Genomic DNA, 19,814 nt, shown 5'->3' on the forward strand with positions numbered 1-19,814 from the left:
ACTTGAGAAAATGAGGGATACAAAGTACATAGGTTGTTATCAATAAAATGTCACAATACGGTGCAGAGCATTCACCTCTTTTAAAGAGCATAGTCAGATATTTTTTTTAATTATTCCATGCAAAATGGTGGCGTTTTATTGATAACGACCTATTGCAAGCAGGTACTTCAACAGACGTGTGATTCCTGAGTTAATTAAGCAATTAACATCCCATCATGCTTAGGGTCATGTATAAAAATGCCCAGTTGCCCATTGTTTTGGCTACCATGGCTAGAATTAGAGGATCTCAGTGACTTTGAAAGAGGGGTCTTAAAGGAGCCCAGGGGGTTTAAAGGAGCCTATGGGGTTTAAAGATTTGACACTTATGGAAGATTCTGGACTGGCGCCTGAGACAGCGTTTTCCACCACCATCAACAAAGCACACAATACATCTTGGTGTCGCATCCCTCCAAAGGAGTTCTAGACACTTGTATAACAAGGCACATTGAAGCTGTTCGCCCTATTAAAATACACTATGTTGGTGTTACACTTATTTTGGCAGTTACCTGTATCCGTAGTGTAATAGTATTCCCCATTAGTCACGGAGACCAGGGAGGCTTCCACTAAGAGCTGTCTGTGCAGCCATCTGATACGTGATGTCAGCGCGTGTTGTGACAGTCTCACACTGTTGTGACACTTGTGGCGTGTTGACACCTGTGAGCAGTGGAATATGCTTAACTGTATCCCTCAGTGACCAGGTGTGAAGAAGTCACTTGATGGGTGAACAGGTACCTGTAGGCCAGGTGTTCAGGAAATACAATACTCCTCTGTTCCAACTGTAACTAACCATGACTAAACCTATCATCTCTATGACGGTAGGTGCTACTGATATCATTACAAGAGTGTTAAGACTGAGTACTAACTAACTAGTTATTAAGTCCGGTCACCAACGGTGGTTAGGAGTTAGTTCTACAGTACATCTCAACTGTGTAGTTGATTAGTTTACAGAGGGGGATGAGCATTGTGTGTTTGTTCAAGTAATTGTGCAAAGCTAGCTATCAAAGATACAATAGGAATGGAAAATAAACTGGTTTTCCAAGTCAATAAGAACAAATACAATGTATAACAAAAGCCATAGAATATACATTGTGAATGCCTGAAGATGTTGATGTCCATCAGCACTGCAAACAGAGGATACTGTAGGATTAGACTGGGGCAACAGAATAACCATCAGACCTATTATACATTCCTGTTTAGATTTGGCACGCAGTGGTCATGGTCATATGTTTCGACAGGCTAATTATCAGACGTGCTTATCCCCTGGCCCTGTTGATTCATGCCCTGGGCGGGGAACACAATGGCGGATTGAATCATGACTGGAACGCAGTGTTATTTGGTTCTATCCAATGTGAAGAATTAGATAATTAGCTTATTGTTTATGATGGCTTTGCATGGGCTGGTATAATCCTGGATCTAGGTTGATGAAAGATTAGATGAGGTTGAGATGAAGGATTAATGGGTTGTGTTAGGTTACTGGAAGAACGAGGATAAGCTATTGGCTAATGTCTTACATGGCTCTCACTGTGTTTGGATAGAGACCTGAGAAAGACCCATTGCTGGGAGAGGGGAGGACAAGAGGAGGAGAAAAGAGGTTACACATGTATGCAGTGGACAGGTGTAGTCTCCTTATGGATCTAAGAAATACAACAGCTATTTTTATTTGACGTGTTGAATCCTTTCAGCTCCTATTAACATTTCTGGGTTAAACAACAACCTTGGTTGGGTCCTGTAAAAACCTACATCTAGGGCTTGAGTATTGACACGTGACAATATAATCATACTAAAATATAGATGGACAGATAAGTGTGTATATCTGTATGTGTACCTGCGCAGACTGGGGTCCATCTGGGCCTCGTCGTTGATGAGTTCGGCTTCACTCTGGGCGATCCTCATGGCCAGCTCTCGGTCTCTCCTCTCCTGCTCCAACAAGGTCGATCGCTGGGCGTCCTCCTCCCGCTCCAGCGCTATCTGGATGTCCATCTCCGCCTGAACACAAACACACGTTCATCATCGTCACTGCATCATAATTCACAACATCCCCATCGCATCATCATGACTCGTTCATCTACAGGGCATACAATTCCTATATGAAAACCGCTATTGATGCGAAGACTATCATTATCACAAACCCTCGACTTTCAAAACGTTGAAATTTAAAAAGTTAGGAAGAGTATTTATTAAATGCCATAGATTCACATTTTCATAGTGATTTACCCGAACACGCCACTTTTAATTTTCAAACACAACCAATAAACAACTCGGATGTTGTTCTTCTCACACATTTCAGGGGAGAAATCCAGAGACCTCTGTAGCCAAATATTAGAGCAGGGCCAGGGGCTGAGGGGCTGTGCCGGGCCACATCTACCCCATCAGTCTCTGTCCTGGGGAGCGATGGAGCCTCGATTAGCCCTGAGTGACAGGAGGAGAACTTAGGCAATAACATGGCCTGCTGTGTGGTAAGGCCTGATTAGATATATTATCCTGGTTGTAGCAGCTGCTATGAGTCTCTCCCTGTGATTTTGCATCTAGACGACGCAGAAATGCACCCAGAAAGGCACCGAGCAGACAGAAGGGCACCCAGCAGACAGAAGGGCAGCCAGCAGACAGAAGGGCAGCCACCAGAAAGGAGGGCCCCCAGCAGACAGGAGGGCCCCCAGCAGACAGGAGGGCACCCAGCAGACAGGAGGGCACCCAGCAGACAGGAGGGCACCCAGCAGACAGGAGGGCACCCAGCAGACAGGAGGGCACCCAGCAGACAGAAGGGCACCCAGCAGACAGAAGGGCACCCAGCAGACAGAAGGGCACCCAGCAGACAGAAGGGCACCCAGCAGAGAGAAGGGCACCCAGCAGAGAGAAGGGCACCCAGCAGACAGAGGGGCACCCAGCAGACAGAAGGGCACCCAGCAGACAGAAGGGCACCCAGCAGACAGAAGGGCACCCAGCAGACAGAAGGGCACCCAGCAGACAGAAGGGCACCCAGCAGACAGAAGGGCACCCAGCAGACAGAAGGGCACCGAGCAGACAGAAGGGCACCCAGCAGACAGAAGGGCACCCAGCAGAGAGAAGGGCACCCAGCAGACAGAAGGGCACCCAGCAGACAGAAGGGCACCCAGCAGACAGAGGGGCACCCAGCAGACAGAAGGGCACCCAGCAGACAGAAGGGCACCCAGCAGACAGAAGGGCACCCAGCAGACAGAAGGGCACCCAGCAGAGAGAAGGGCACCCAGCAGAGAGAAGGGCACCCAGCAGACAGAGGGGCACCCAGCAGACAGGAGGGTACCCAGCAGAGAGAGGGGCACCCAGCAGACAACCGCAAAAACAACTTAAATCAGAGACTAAAGGTCAGTGGGAACTCTTGGAGGTTGGAGGGCTGTTTATCAGCGGGCTGTTTAATGGCGCGCTATTAATCGGAGGGCTGTTTATCAGAGGGCTGTTTATCAGAGGGCTGTTTATCAGAGGGCTGTTTATCAGAGGGCTGTTTATCAGAGGGCTGTTTATCAGAGGGCTGTTTATCAGAGGGCTGTTTATCAGAGGGCTGTTTATCAGAGGGCTGTTTATCAGAGGGCTGTTTATCAGAGGGCTGTTTATCAGAGGGCTGTTTAGGTAGGCAGCAAAGAAAGCTGGAGAAGGAGAAACAGATTTTTGCTGTTCTAGAGAAGTTTCAGAGGAAACCTTTGAGGTAGGTTGAGCTGGGAGCTTTTATCAGGCCTGGGCCTTTACCCCTGGTAGATTAGAGACCGTGTAGTGGTGGTGACCTCCAGGAGAGAATCACCAAGGCGATAATAGGAGGGTAGAGGAAGATGCAAAGGGGGGTAAAAAGGGAAAGAATAGGAGGGCAGGGAAGGGGGGGGGCTGGTGGGTTGGTTCCCATAGGGCGGCGCACAATTGGCCAAGCATCGTCCGGATTTGGCTGTCATTGTAAACAAGAATTTATTGACCAAATACTTATTTTCCACCATAATTTGCAAATCAATTAATTAAAAATCCTACAATGTGATTTTCTTTCTAATTTTCTCTGTCATAGTTGAAGTGTACATATGATGAAAATTACAGGCCTCTCATCTTTTTAAGTGGGAGAAATTGCACAATTGGTGGCTGACTAAATACTTTTTTTTGCCCCACTGTAGTTGGTATGCCTGCTGGCAAGGTTGGTAGACTTTAGAAAAGCAGTTAATAACACTCACATTCCTTTCAATCTTTTACCCAGATTTGACAGAGATGCATGAAGCACATTTAGTTCATTTAAAAAAAGGAAAATACAGCATAATGATTATGGCTCTGGAAAAGTTGTTTCCTTCAGCCCACTGCCCAGCCATCCTCCGGTACTTTGTGTCCACCAAAAATACATTTTTTTCCCCAGATGTCAAAAGTGGTCTCCTGATGTGGTTTAAGCATTGTTGTTAAATTAACTTAGAAAATCAAATTGAGTGGTTTTCCTATTAAAAAAAAGTCTTATTGAGAGGGAAACACGATGTTTTAACACGGGATTGGTGTGTCCCCCCCACGGGACGGTTGAGCTAGCGTAGGCTAATGTGATTAGCATGAGGTTGTAAGCAACAAAAACAATTCCCAGGACATAAGCTTTCTGCCCATATCAGATGTCTAAATTCTTGTTAATCTAGCTGCACTGTCCAATTTACAGTAGCTATTACAATGAAAGAATACCATGCTATTGTTTGATACAACATTTTGTACAGAAATGCAATGGTTCATTGAATCCGTCTAAAACTTTGTACATACTCTGCTGCCATCTAGTGGCCAAAATCTAAATTGTGCCTGGGCTGGAATAATACATATAATATAATATATGCCATTTAGCAGACGCTTTTACATGATGGCATTTCTCTTGTGTTTCAAAGATAGTTCAAAAAAATAAATGCATGTTTTTTTCTTTGTATCATCTTTTACCAGATCTAATGTGTTAAATTCTCCTACATCAATTTCACATTCCCACAAACTTCAAAGTGTTTCCTTTCAAATGGTGTCAAGAATATGCATATCCTTGCTTCAGGTCCTGAGCTACAGGCAGTTAGATTTGGGTATGTCATTTTTGGCAAAAATTGGAAAAAAGGGGGATACGATCCTTAAAAGGTTATTAATAAAATACATAATTTAGAGAACAAACATCGGTGGCAATACATATCTTACAGTAAAACTGTAAAGACATTAATCTCAATGGTCGGAACAAGAAGCACAAGCATTTCGCTACACTCGCATTAACATCTGCTAACCATGTGTATGTGACAAATACATTTGATTTGATTTGACCAGAACAATTTTTCTAAGTAAGAACACATTAAACCTTTTTAACATTTAACCGTAATATCTAACAAGTAATATAAACTAACAATAGGCCTAGACAAGATCCAAAACATCTAAAAATACACTGAATTCAAACATATTCAGTAATATAAATATTAAAGTAATGTCTTTCTACACAATACCACAACTATTGTTTCCAATCTATGAGGTTGGACAGGAGGGAGAATACAGGGCAGGAGAGGACAGGAGGGGGAATACAGGGTAGGAGAGGACAGGGGGGGGGAGTACAGGGCAGAAGGAAAGCAGAGGACTCAGTCTAGAGGGAGCAGGGTAGAGGAGGACAGGAGGGGGAATACAGGGCAGAAGGAAAGCAGAGGACTCAGTCTAGAGGGAGCAGGGTAGGAGAGGACAGGAGGGGGAATACAGGGCAGAAGGAAAGCAGAGGACTCAGTCTAGAGGGAGCAGGGTAGGAGAGGACAGGAGTGGGAATACAGGGCAGAAGGAAAGCAGAGGACTCAGTCTAGAGGGAGCAGGGTAGGAGAGGACAGGAGGGGGAATACAGGGCAGAAGGAAAGCAGAGGACTCAGTCTAGAGGGAGCAGGGTAGGAGAGGACAGGAGGGGGAATACAGGGCAGAAGGAAAGCAGAGGACTCAGTCTAGAGGGAGCAGGGTAGGAGAGGACAGGAGGGGGAATACAGGGCAGAAGGAAAGCAGAGGACTCAGTCTAGAGGGAGCAGGGTAGGAGAGGACAGGAGGGGGAATACAGGGCAGAAGGAAAGCAGAGGACTCAGTCTAGAGGGAGCAGGGTCGGTCTGGGAAGGAGAAAGTCAGCAGGAGTGATCCATCATCAGCCAGCGATGACCCACTGGGGAATCTGACGAATGCCAAGACCCTGGCGGTCTCCCTGTGGACCGGGGGAGCAAATGACTTCACTCAGCGGGAACAGTAGTGTAGCTCAGTTGGTAGATCATGGTGCTTGCAAAGCCAGTGTTGTGGGTTCGATTCTCATGACTAAGTCGCTTTGGATAAAAGCGTCTGCTAAATGGCATGCATTAGGTTGGAAGAAAATAATATACTTACATATATACAGATAAAATTTGTAGAGATATCAGTACAACAAACACGACTGGGAAGAAATCAATCCATTGCTGCTCCATAGTAAGAGACTGCTCCATAGTAAGAGACTACAGGCTGCTCCATGGTAAGAGACTACTCCATAGCAAGAGACTACAGACTATTCCATAGCAAGAGACTACAGTCTGCTCCATAGTAAGAGACTACTCCATAGCAAGAGACTATAGGCTGCTCCATAGTAAGAGACTACAGGCTGTTCCATAGTAAGAGACTACAGGCTGCTCCATAGTAAGAGACGACAGGCTGCTCCATAGTAAGAGACGACAGGCTGCTCCATAGTAAGAGACGACAGGCTGCTCCATAGTAAGAGACGACAGGCTGCTCCATAGTAAGAGACGACAGGCTGCTCCATAGTAAGAGATGACAGGCTGCTCCAAAGTAAGAGACTACTCCAAAGTAAGAGACTACAGGCTGCTCCATAGCAATACACGACAGGCTGCTCCATAGTAAGAGAGGACAGGCTGCTCCATAGTAAGAGACGACAGGCTGCTCCATAGTAAGAGACGACAGGCTGCTCCAAAGTAAGAGACGACAGGCTGCTCCAAAGTAAGCGAAGGACTCCATAGAAAGAGACTACTCCATAGCAAGAGACTACTCCATAGCAAGAGACTACACCATAGACTACTCCATAGCAAGAGACTACATTCTGCTCCATAGCAAGAGACAACTCCATAGCAAGAGACTACTCCATAGACTACTGCATAGTAAGAGACGACAGGCTGCTCCATAGTAAGAGACTACATGCTGCTCCATAGTAAGAGACTACATGCTGCTCCATAGTAAGAGACTACAGGCTGCTCCATAGTAAGAGACTACTCCAAAGTAAGAGACTACTCCATAGAAAGAGACTACAGGCTTCTTGCTCCATGATAAGAGACTACTCCATAGTAAGAGACTACTGGCTGCTCCATAGCAAGAGACTACTCCATAGCAAGAGACTACAGACTATTCCATAGCAAGAGACTACAGACTATTCCATAGCAAGAGACTACAGGCTGCTCTATAGCAAGAGACTACAGGCTGCTCTATAGCAAGAGACTACAGGCTGCTCCATGATAAGAGACGACTCCATAGTAAGAGACTAATCCATAGCAAGAGACTACAGACTATTCCATAGCAAGAGACTACAGGCTGCTCCATAGCAAGAGACTAATCCATAGCAAGAGACTATAGGCTGCTCCATGATAAGAGACTACTCCATAGCAAGAGACTACTCCATAGCAAGAGACTACTCCATAGCAAGAGACTACTCCATAGCAAGAGACTACAGGCTGTTCCATAGTAAGAGACTACTCCAAAGTAAGAGACTTCAGGCTGCTCCATAGTAAGAGACTACTCCAAAGTAAGAGACTACAGGCTGTTCCATAGTAAGATACTACAGGCTGTTCCATAGCAAGAGACTACAGACTACTCCATAGCAAGAGACTACAGGCTGTTCCATAGTAAGAGACTACAGGCTGTTCCATAGCAAAAGACTACTCCATAGCAAGAGACTACAGGCTGCTCTATAGCAAGAGACTACAGGCTGCTCCATGATAAGAGACGACTCCATAGTAAGAGACTATTCCATAGCAAGAGACTACAGGCTGCTCCATAGCAAGAGACTAATCCATAGCAAGAGACTATAGGCTGCTCCATGATAAGAGACTACTCCATAGCAAGAGACTACTCCATAGCAAGAGACTACTCCATAGCAAGATAGCAAACAAGGGCACTGCGTTCATCCACCTCTGGCCTGCTCGCCTCCCTACCACTGAGGAAGTACAGCTCCCGCTCAGCCCAGTCAAAACTGTTCGCTGCCCTGGCCCCCCAATGGTGGAACAAACTCCCTCACGACGCCAGGACAGCGGAGTCAATCACCACCTTCCGGAGACACCTGAAACCCCACCTCTTTAAGGAATACCTAGGATAGGATAAGTAATCCCTCTCACCCCACCCCCTAAGTTTTAGATGCACTATTGTTAAGTGACTGTCCCACTGGATGTCATAAGGTGAATGCACCAATTTGTAAGTCGCTCTGGATAAGAGCGTCTGCTAAATGACTTAAATGTAAATGTAAATGTAAGATACTACAGGCTGCTCCATAGTAAGAGACTACATGTTGCTCCATAGTAAGAGACTACAGGTTGCTCCATAGTAAGAGACTACAGGCTGCTCCATAGTAAGAGACTACAGGTTGCTCCATAGTAAGAGACTACAGGCTGCTCCATAGTAAGAGACTACTCCAAAGTAAGAGACTTCAGGCTGCTCCATAGTAAGAGACTACTCCATAGTAAGAGACTACAGGCTTCTTGCTCCATGATAAGAGACTACTCCATAGTAAGAGACTACAGGCTGCTCCATAGTAAGAGACTAATCCATAGCAAGAGACTATAGGCTGCTCCATGATAAGAGACTACTCCATATCAAGAGACTACTCCACAGCAAGAGACTACTCCATAGCAAGAGACTACTCCATAGCAAGAGACTACAGGCTGTTCCATAGTAAGAGACTACAGGCTGTTCCATAGTAAGAGACTACTCCATAGCAAGAGACTATTCCATAGCAAGAGACTACAGGCTGCTCCATAGCAAGAGACTACAGGCTGCTCCATAGCAAGAGACTAATCCATAGCAAGAGACTACAGGCTGTTCCATAGTAAGAGACTACAGGCTGTTCCATAGCAAAAGACTACTCCATAGCAAGAGACTACAGGCTGTTCCATAGTAAGAGACTACAGGCTGTTCCATAGTAAGAGACTACAGGCTGCTCCATAGTAAGAGACTACATGCTGTTCCATAGTAAGAGACTACAGGCTGTTCCATAGTAAGAGACTACAGGCTGCTCCATAGTAAGATACTACATGCTGTTCCATAGTAAGAGACTACAGGCTGTTCCATAGTAAGAGACTACAGGCTGCTCCATAGTAAGATACTACATGCTGTTCCATAGTAAGAGACTACAGGCTGCTCCATAGTAAGAGACTAGAGGCTGCTCCAAAGTAAGAGACTACTCCAAAGTAAGAGACTACAGGCTGCTCCATAGTAAGAGACTACTCCATAGCAAGAGACTACTCCATAGCAAGAGACTACTCCATAGCAAGAGACTACTCCATAGCAAGAGACTACTCCATAGACTACTCCAGAGCAAGAGACAACATGCTGCTCCATAGTAAGAGACTACTCCATAGCAAGAGACTACTCCATAGACTACTCCATAGTAAGAGACGACAGGCTGCTCCATAGTAAGAGACTACATGTTGCTCCATTGTAAGAGACTACATGCTGCTCCATAGTAAGAGACTACAGGCTGCTCCATAGCAAGAGACTACTCCATAGCAAGAGACTACTCCATAGACTACTCCATAGCAAGAGACTACTCCATAGACTACTCCATAGCAAGAGACTACATGCTGCTCCATAGTAAGAGACTACATGCTGCTCCATAGTAAGAGACTACAGGCTGCTCCATAGTAAGAGACTACAGGCTGCTCCATAGTAAGAGACGACAGGCTGCTCCATAGTAAGAGACGACAGGCTGCTCCATAGTAAGAGACGACAGGCTGCTCCATAGTAAGAGACGACAGGCTGCTCCATAGTAAGAGACTACAGGCTACTCCATAGTAAGAGACTACGGGCTGCTCCATAGTAAGAGACTACAGGCTGCTCCATAGTAAGAGACTACAGGCTGCTCCATAGTAAGAGACTACAGGCTGCTCCATAGTAAGAGACTACAGGCTGCTCCATAGTAAGAGACTACAGGCTACCCATAGTAAGAGACTACTCCATAGCAAGAGACTACATGCTGCTCCATAGTAAGAGACTATATGCTGCTCCATAGTAAGAGACTAAAGGCTGCTCCATAGTAAGAGACGACAGGCTGCTCCATAGTAAGAGACGACAGGCTGCTCCATAGCAAGAGACTACAGGCTACCCATAGTAAGAGACTACTCCATAGACTACTCCATAGCAAGAGACCACATGCTGCTCCATAGTAAGAGACGACAGGCTGCTCCATAGTAAGAGACTACAGGCTGCTCCATAGTAAGAGACGACAGGCTGCTCCATAGCAAGAGACTACAGGCTACTATCAGGCAAAAGGGTCAATATGTGATGAAGTGGGCAGTGTTGGAGTGTCTTCTAGGAGGAGAATGGTAACAAAGCTCTCCTTTTCCACAAAAAGGTCACTTCATTGGGGTCACAAACCTGCATAATCTTCTTTTCTTCCTCACTCCTCTTCCTCTCCTCCTCCTCCTGCTTCCTCTTATGCTCCATCTCCGATTTCCTAATGAGAAGGGGCAGGGACGACAGAGGTGGTTAATGCTCTTATATGGCAAAGCGTGCAGGCTTTTATTCCGGCCCAGCACTAACACACTAGATCCAAAAGCCCTCCACTACAGAAATAGCCCACCCCAGTGCTAGCCCATTTATGTTCCGATCCCCCCTTACTTCTTTCTGTCGTTCTCCTCCTGCTGCCGTTGCTGGTCGTCCTCCTCCCTCCTCTTCCTCTCTCTTTCCATCTCCTCTTCGATGCGCCGCAGCCTCTCCATCTCGTCTTCCTCCTGCTTCTTCTTCTGCATGGAGGAGAGCAGCTGCTCCAAGCTCTTCACCAGCCCCTGGTACTCCTGGTCAATCTCCTTCCTGGTCATCACTGTGGCCTAAAGGAGGGGGCATAGGTCAAAGGTCATAGGAGTGGTGTCCTAGGCCTATTCCCCCAAAAAACAATTGGCTAAAACCAGAATTATTTGGACCTGTCTGTCATGGTCAGTATTATAAACACATACAGTGCATTTGGAAAGTATTCAGACCAGTTTACTTATTCCGCATTTTGTTACGTTACAGCCTTATTCTCAAATGGATTAAATAAAAAATGTTCCTCATCAATCTATACACCATACCCCACAATGACAAAGTGAAAACAGGTTTCCTCGAAATGTTTGCAAATGTATTAAAAATAAAACAGAAGTACTTTATTTACATCAGTATTCAGACCCTTTGCTATGACACTCGAAATTGAGCTCAGGTGCATCATGTTTCCATTGATCATCCTTGAGATGTTTCTACAACTTGCTTGGAGTCCACCCATGGTAAATTCAATTGATTGGACATGATTTGAAAAAGGCACACACCTGTCTATATAAGGTCCCACAGTTGACAGTGCATATCAGAGCAAAAACCAGGCCACGAGGTCGAAAGAATTGTCCGTAGAGGTCCAGGGCAGAATTGTGTCAAGGCACAGATCTGGGGAAGGGTACCAAAACATTTCTGCAGCATTAAAGGTCCCCAACAACACAGTGGCCTCCATCATTCTTAAATGGAAGAAGTTTGGAACCACCATGATGGTCACTCTGAAAGAGCTTCAGAATTACTCTGTGGAGATGGGAGAACCTTCCAGAAAGACAAACATCTCTGCAGCACTCCACCAATCAGGCCTTTATGGTAGAGTGGCCAGACGGAAGCCACTCCTCAGTAAAAGGCACATAACAGCTCACTTGTAGTTTGCAAAAAGGCACCTAAAGGACTTTCAGAGCATGTGAAACAAGATTCTCTGGTCTGATGAAACCAAGATTGAACTCTTTGGCTAGAGCCTCAGACTGGGGCGAAGGTTCATCTTCCAACAGGACAACGACCCTAAGCAAACAGCCAAGACAATGCTGGAGTGGCTTTGGGACAAGTCTCAGAATGTCCTTGAGTGGCCTAGCCAGAGCCCGGACTTGTACCCGATCTAACATTTCTGGAGAGTCCTGAAAATAGCTATGCAGTGATGATCCCCATCCATCCAACCAAACAAATCTTGAGAGAATCTGCAGAGAATAAATGGGAGAAACTCCCCAAACACACGTGCCAAGCTTATAGCGTCATACCCAATAAGACTGTAAGGCTGTAATCACTGCCAAATGTGCTTTAAAACTTCTTAGGGCTGAAATCCCGTTAACGGGATCGATACGACAACAGCCAGTGAAAGTGCAGGGCGCCAAATTCAAAACAACAGAAATCTCATAATTAACATTCCTCAAACATACAAGTATCTTATACCATTTTAAAGGTTGTTAATCCCACCACAGTGTCCGATTTCAAATAGGCTTTACAGTGAAAACACCACAAACGATTATGTTAGGTCTGAGCCAAGCCACAGAAAAACACAGCCATTTTTCCAGCCAAAGAGGAGTCACAAAAATCAGAAAGAGATAATATGAATCACTAACCTTTGATGATCTTCATCAGATGACACTCATAGGACTTCATGTTACACAATACATAAATATTTTGTTTGATAAAGTTCATATTTAAATCAAAAAATCTCAGTATACATTGGTTCATTATGTTCAGTAGTTCCAAAAACATCCGGTGATTTTGCAGAGAGCCACATCAATTTACAGAAATACTCATTATAAGTGTTGATGAAAATACAAGTGTTATGCATGGAACTTTAGATACACTTCTCCTTAATGCAACCGCATTAACCATGTCAGATTTCAAAAAAGCTTTACGGAAAAGCTAGTCAGAAGTCTGAAATAACTTAATCAGAATGCACTCCCAGGAATCCCAAAACAACAGAAATCCACAATAAATGTTTGATTTGTTTGATAATGTCCATCATTTATGTCCAAATAGCTACTTTTGTTAGCGCGTTTGGTAAACAAATCAAAACTCAAAGCGTGTTCACTAGTTGCAGACGAAACGTCGAAAGGTTCCGTTACAGTCCATAGAAACTTGTCAAATGATGTATGGAATCAATCTTTAGGATGTTTTTAACATAAATCTTCAATAATATTCCAACCGGAGAATTCCTTTGTCTTCAGAAATGGGAGATACCTTTCATGTGAAATGCGCGTGACCAGCGCGTGACTGCTGCCAGACCTGACTCATTCCCCTCTCATTAAGCCCCCCTTCATAGTAGAAGCATCAAACACATTTCTAAAGACGGTTGAAATCTAGTGGAAGCCTTAGGAAGGGCAACATGACCAATATCCCAATGTAACTTCAATAGGGGCTGAGTTGAAAATCGACCAACCTCAGCTTTCCCACTTCCTGGTTGGATTTTTTCTCAGGTACTTTGCCTGCCACATGAGTTTTGTTATACTCACAAACATGTTTCAAACAGTTTTAGAAACTTCAGAGTGTTTTCTATCCAAATATCCAAATAATAAGCATATATTTGCAACTGGGACTGAGGAGCAGGCAGTTTCTCTGGGCACCTTATTCATCCAAGCTACTCAATAATGCCCCCCAGCCATAAGAAGTTTTTAACAAAGTACTGAGTAAAGGGTTTGAATACTTATGTAAATGTGATATTTTTTATATATTTTTTTACATGTCTAAAAAACGTTTTATGCCTTGTCATTATTGGGTATTGCGTGTAGATTGATGAGGGGAAAAAACGGTATAATCAATTTTAGAATAAGGCTGTTCAGTAACAAAATGTTGAAATTGTCAAGGGGTCTGAATACAATGTAGACAACATATGCCTTCATAGACTAAACCTTGTTAATCATTGGTTATGATTCCCAATATGTGCTATTACCATCCCCATTAACACTGCTGAGCGCACCGACTAACATAGGCATTTGAGATAGTATTTTCAGTGTATGGGGAATATGCCAAAAGTAACATCCAATTCCCAATATCCCAGAATCTCATTTAATTAAATTTTTTCTCATTTAATCCTTGTTTCCTATACAAGTGGTGTAATTAAAACTGTCCGATTCCAGGAAGTGAGAGGGGGCAGCCCTCCGCAGTGGGCCTGGCAGAAATCCCCTTGTCTGTTTAGGGTTGTGACACCCTCCAGATCTATTCAATAAGCTAACCAGAGAGACATCGACTCAGAGCCCCACCGCCACCTGCTACCACTGCTGCCCTGGTCACCTCGGTGTCACACCCTGTCTATCAGTGGGGGGTATAGGGTGGATTGATTTCCCTGACGTGGTTCAGACAGACACCACAGGGGGACATGACAAGCTGACTGACAGCTATTGTTTATGACTATTGTATAATTCAGCTAGCGATGCTACGCTAGGCCCTTAGCGATGCTATGCTCTTAGCGATGCTACACTAGGTGCGTCATAAAGGGCTAGGAATAGCATCATTCGCTGGTGAACACAGAGAACATGCCAATGGGCTAACAGAGGAGCGCAGGGTCAGGCAGATGCACAGAGGTGACTGAACTAGGGAGCGAGGGAGACAAAAAGAGGAGACTAGAAACATTTGCTCATGTGGAAAATGTTCTGCTCGGATGCCAGTCATCTAGTCTCCCGAGTGGAGACTGATGTTTCTAGCAGAGGGAACGAGGGGAGTGTTCGATTAAATGGACAGGAACAACACAGTATTTCTCAATCTCTTTCCCTGAAGAAATACAGCCAAAATGATATAAAGTTTGGCAACTCATTTGAGAAATGAAACAGCGGGGACTTTAAAGCAACACAAAACACACACACACATGATAACATAAGCACCACACACACACACACGTACACATGGATTTTGTGCTGTAGATATGTGGTAGTGGAGTAGGGGCCTGAGGGCACACACTTAAGAGTGATGTGAAATCGGTTATGAATGTATAGTAATGTTTTTAAAATTGTATAACTGCCTTAGTTTTGTCGGACCCCAGGAAGAGTAGCTGCTAATGGGGATCCATAATAAATACAAATCCCTTACCATATACCGACTGATGTTTATAGCAGAAGAATAGAGGGGAGAACCATTACCATATTTAGCCATTTTAAAGGATTATGGATCAAAACAACCCCAGGAAATGGCTCCCTGACAAGATGACAGGGAGATGAAATGAGATTAGAGAGAGATGTGATGAGATCAGCGAGATTAGAAAGTTAAGACATATTAGGGTGTGTTCGTAAATTCACTCTCGTAAATTCAGAGCGCTGTCAGATTGTCCGTTCGGAATTTCAGAGCGTTTCGCTCTCTGAGTGTTCAGAGCCACACTGGACGATCTGGCCAAAGAGTAGGGTTGAACCGAGCGTTCTGACCTAACAACGGCAATCAAGCACCCAAGCGAACTGGCTAAAGTTAGATAGCTTGATAGCTACTTCCAGACATAAATGAGAGAACACCTCACTCTGGATATTTTTCTTACCCTAGCAGAGCTGGTTAGGCTGTTCTCATGTTATCCAGAGCATTGGTGACTGTAACTGTGCTGCTGGAAACAATTTAATTACGTTTTTTTTTGCCAAGGTTTACTGACACCGGTCATATTCAACGGGGTGTTGAGCGTTCGTAAATTCATCAGTTATTCCGAGAGCGAATTTATGAATGCACCCGGAGTCACCCTGGCCTCCTTGGTGTAGGATGAAGATGGCCCTAGACCAGTGTTCCTAAACTGGAGGCCCACCGGCTGAATTTGGCCCATGGGTGATTTTATTTGACCCCCAAGTTTTCTGAGCAATTTCCATTTTTATTGTTCGACATAAAAGTTTGTAAAAACACAAGCAAACCAGCTCAAAGTTATTTTAATTTTGGAAATCTGTTGCAAAGTATTCCCACGCATAATAGAGTGATATGTGTATACAAATTAAGCAAGGTTTGAAATTATGTTTGAGGCAAATATCTCTTTGGGCTTCTTGTGGTCAATTTGCAGTATACAAATGATTAGTAATTATGTTCCGGCCCCCTGACCATCCACTCAAGAAAAAAATCGTTCCGCCATAGACCTGGGTCCGTTTTATAATTTCCCCACTAATGGCTAGTCCTAGTACAGTCCAAAAACATGATTGTCCTGTGCTTTATATGTATTTACACACACAGAGCTTGAAATAATACTGTGAAATTGTGAAAATTATGCTAAAGCCCTTTCAGTATAAGAGTTGTTTGAAAAGACCGTCTGACATTTCAGCCTGTTTTGGCCTTACCAGGCAGTAAATTAATTACAAACCAAGAAGAAATGCCTCTCTGTCAATAACAGCTAGTTTTAAGTTATCCCCACTCAAACAACTCCCAGACAGTCCTAGAATTTAGACCATTTTAATTGAAAACTAAATCACAGTAATGTGTTTAATTGTTAGTCAGAAATTATTTGATATTGAGATAAAAACAGGTGCATTGGAACCTTTAAGGTAAGGAATGGGGCATGGGAAGCTGATCAAGGATCTGTGCCTAGGAGAGCCCTCCTCACCTTGATATTGGCCATGAAGGTGTCGATGGAGGCCCCCAGCTCCTGGACCTGCTGGGCCATCTCCTGCTTGCCCTCCTTCAGAGCACCCACCACCTCGTTGAAGCGTTCCATACGCATCTTCAGGATACGCACCTTCACCATGCCGTCGACGCTGTGGCCGTACGAGCCCACGCACACACACACGTTAGTGTGAGCACGCTCGCACGTGCACATACACACGTACATACAGTCAGAATACCATGATAACAAAACAATTCAAAAAGCCATCACCCGGATGGATGCATTCACCAAAGCAATATATATTTTCCAAATGCAATACGGTGACAGAGCCGGCCACGAGTCACGGCTGAGCTCTCCAGATTGATGTGAACTTCTAACTGCAGAATGTGGAGAAGCCATCAAAAGGCACAGAGTGTGAAGCACTTTTAAACAAAGATAATGTGTGTGCGCGCAGGCGTGTGTGTGTGTGTGTGTACACCCACCGTGGCTTATGTTTCTTCTTACAGAGCCACATGCGGACAGTCTTCTGAATCTTAACAAGGGCAGAGGCACGATACTTCATCTTCTCCTTCACTGGGGGGGGGATAAATTGTCAAATCTAGTCAACGTTGTATTGTCAACATATCCTACATTACTCATCTTATATGTATATACTGTTCTATACCATCTACTGCATTTCCATTTAAGTCATTTAGCAGACGCTCTTATCCAGAGCGACTTACAAATTGGTGCATTCACCTTATGACATCCAGTAGAACAGTCACTTTACAATAGTGCATCTAAATCTTAAAGGGGGGGGGGTGAGAAGGATTACTTACTGCATCTTGCCTATGCCGCATGGCCATCACTCATCCATATATTTATATGTACATATTATTATTCATCCCTTTACATTTGGGTGTATATGGTAGTTGTGAATTTGTTAGATTACTTGATAGACACTACTGCATTGTCGGAACTAGAAGCACAAGCATTTTGCTACACTCACATTAACATCTGCTAACCATGTGTATGTGACCAATAAAATTTGATTTGACTTGATATTGGGCCAATTCACACAGAGATAAAGCCACACACAACTCTTAATAGGGATATTACATTTGAATATTTTGGGGGGGAAATAAAATGGAAGAGCAGGCAGCCATCACAATGCATATATCCTCGGATATGGGATATCCTGACGGTGAAAAAAGCAGGTAACTGGTGGGCCGAGGCAGTCTACAGTTATTACTTACAACGTGATATCATTGATTTGATACTTTACCCTAATAAGCACTGCCGGTGCTGCACTTTGTTAAATGGGAGGGAAAATCAATATAACTTGGCACGGAGGGTAATGGTCCAAGGAACTGCTTTTAGTGTGAAAGATTGCCTCGAGCAATAGAAATGTGAAACATAAGAACTATGGTAGTAGAATACAGCTGCCGGAATGTGGTAATCAGTGTTTGACTGAATGGAGGGGAAAAATCTATTTCTCAACCTCTTGCCCTGTGAAGAAGTAGAGGCAAAATTATGTAAAGTTATGAAAAGTTTAACAACTCCTGACTCAGCAGAAATCATTTGAACCCTTTTCATTATATTGGCTGTTTTGTTTGAGAAGTTAGTTTGGTCTTTTCCACCATTTTAAAGCCCATGTAGGGACTGATGCTGCAAATTAGCTCAACCTAAAGCATGACGCTACAAATTAGCTCAACCTAACACATAACGCTGCAAATTAGCACAACCTAAAGCATGATGCTACAAATTAGCGCAACCTAACACATAACGCTGCAAATTAGCTCAACCTAAAGCATGAGGGTGCAATGTGTTAATCTTTTCATTGTATCGGTCCCTAACAACTAAATCCATTATTATTGTTAACTAGGAGGAGTGCTATTGTTTGACAGTACATTGTCCAGCTCAGTGCGAGTATGAGTCAGGGGTGTTGACGTACATTTGATGACAGAAAGGGAGCACCACTGGACCTTCTTCCAACGGCTGACGACCAGCCACTGGTTGACCTTCTTCACCAGCTCTGCCAGGTGGTCCGGGTCCGACTTCATGATCTGGTCAAACTCCGCAAACTGACCACGAAGCAGGACATCAAGAGAATTACTCTAGGTCATTTGGCCCGTATGACATTCATGCACATTAAAAAGAGAGCTGAAAGCAGTGCTTACCTTCCCAGGGCGGAAGAACACTCTGGTCAAACCAAACTTGTAGTCATTCTCATTCAGCCCCAGCGCTTTGAACAAAGCCTGCATAGGAACAAGAACAAAAACCTCAGTCAAAGTCTTCTAAAAGTATGAACATCTGAATAATACAAGGTTTATATGAAATGGAATGCTGATCTTGGGGTCGCCACCCACCTTGCAGAAGAGCCTGGGGTCCAGTCGTGTGAGCTTGTCAGGCATGTACTGTTTGTACATGTTGTAGAGCTCATGGAAGGGAGCTCGGGAGGGGAAGCCTCCCTGCATCAAGTCCAGCACTGACACCATGCCTGGTGAGGAAAGGGGAGAGAATAGTGTTTGTGTACGTGTGTGTATCCGTAGTAATCTTTATAACGGATAATGAACTACTGCATTTTAAACTTTTTTTTTTCTGTGAATATGTTAATAATAGTTCTGCGAGTATGATCTTCCTCTCCTAGCCAATACCTGAACACTGCAGCTGAGACAGAATCTGGGCTCCTTCAAACTGGTGGCTCACCATCTTCAAGTTGGGTTTCACACAGCGAATGAAGCTGGAACCCTTTGAAAGAAAGGTAAAACATATCTATCAGATGCAATCTGAGTTCAGTTGATGACTACCAGTGTGATGACTACCAGTGTGATGACTACCAGTGTGATGACTACCAGTGTGATGACTACCAGTGTGATGACTACCAGTGTGATGACTACCAGTGTGATGACTACCAGTGTGATGACTACCAGTGTGATGACTACCAGTGTGATGACTACCAGTGTGATGACTACCAGTGTGATGACTACCAGTGTGATGACTACCAGTGTGATGACTACCAGTGTGATGACTACCAGTGTGATGACTACCAGTGTGATGACTACCAGTGTGATGACTACCAGTGTGATGACTACCAGTGTGAGAGACAGGACAGATATGGCGACACAGATACTCACAGTGCTGCGAAGCTTCTCCAGAAGTACATTCAACTGGGTCTGTGAAGGCAGGCAGAAAAAGAAGCGTGTTTAATACTTAGTCTGAGTCCCACCACACAACAAGGTCCTTAGGAGCACATACAAACAAATTGGTCATATATTTGACGTTGCACATT

The 19,814-nt window shown here is 44.3% G+C and overlaps 1 protein-coding gene across 3 annotated transcripts in view; it reads right to left on the reverse strand.

The window, feature by feature from the left end:
• LOC124001498 (unconventional myosin-VI-like) overlaps nt 1-19,814 on the reverse strand; it is a 111,471-nt gene that overhangs the window by 19,376 nt on the left and 72,281 nt on the right. For 2 of the 3 annotated variants that reach the window (XM_046308317.1, XM_046308316.1), the window contains exons 19-29: nt 19,660-19,698; nt 19,180-19,273; nt 18,892-19,022; nt 18,703-18,780; nt 18,477-18,606; nt 17,026-17,116; nt 16,544-16,694; nt 10,864-11,072; nt 10,621-10,699; nt 1,865-2,025; nt 1,551-1,595 (exon numbers count right to left, since the gene is read on the reverse strand). In XM_046308317.1, coding sequence (XP_046164273.1) covers nt 1,551-1,595; nt 1,865-2,025; nt 10,621-10,699; nt 10,864-11,072; nt 16,544-16,694; nt 17,026-17,116; nt 18,477-18,606; nt 18,703-18,780; nt 18,892-19,022; nt 19,180-19,273; nt 19,660-19,698 — 1,208 coding nt within the window. The remainder of the gene's footprint in view (nt 1-1,550; nt 1,596-1,864; nt 2,026-10,620; nt 10,700-10,863; nt 11,073-16,543; nt 16,695-17,025; nt 17,117-18,476; nt 18,607-18,702; nt 18,781-18,891; nt 19,023-19,179; nt 19,274-19,659; nt 19,699-19,814) is intronic. The other variant, XM_046308318.1, reaches the window with a different exon arrangement.

This window comes from Oncorhynchus gorbuscha, linkage group LG17 (genome assembly GCF_021184085.1).
Source record: "Oncorhynchus gorbuscha isolate QuinsamMale2020 ecotype Even-year linkage group LG17, OgorEven_v1.0, whole genome shotgun sequence".
Lineage (NCBI taxonomy): Eukaryota > Metazoa > Chordata > Actinopteri > Salmoniformes > Salmonidae > Oncorhynchus > Oncorhynchus gorbuscha.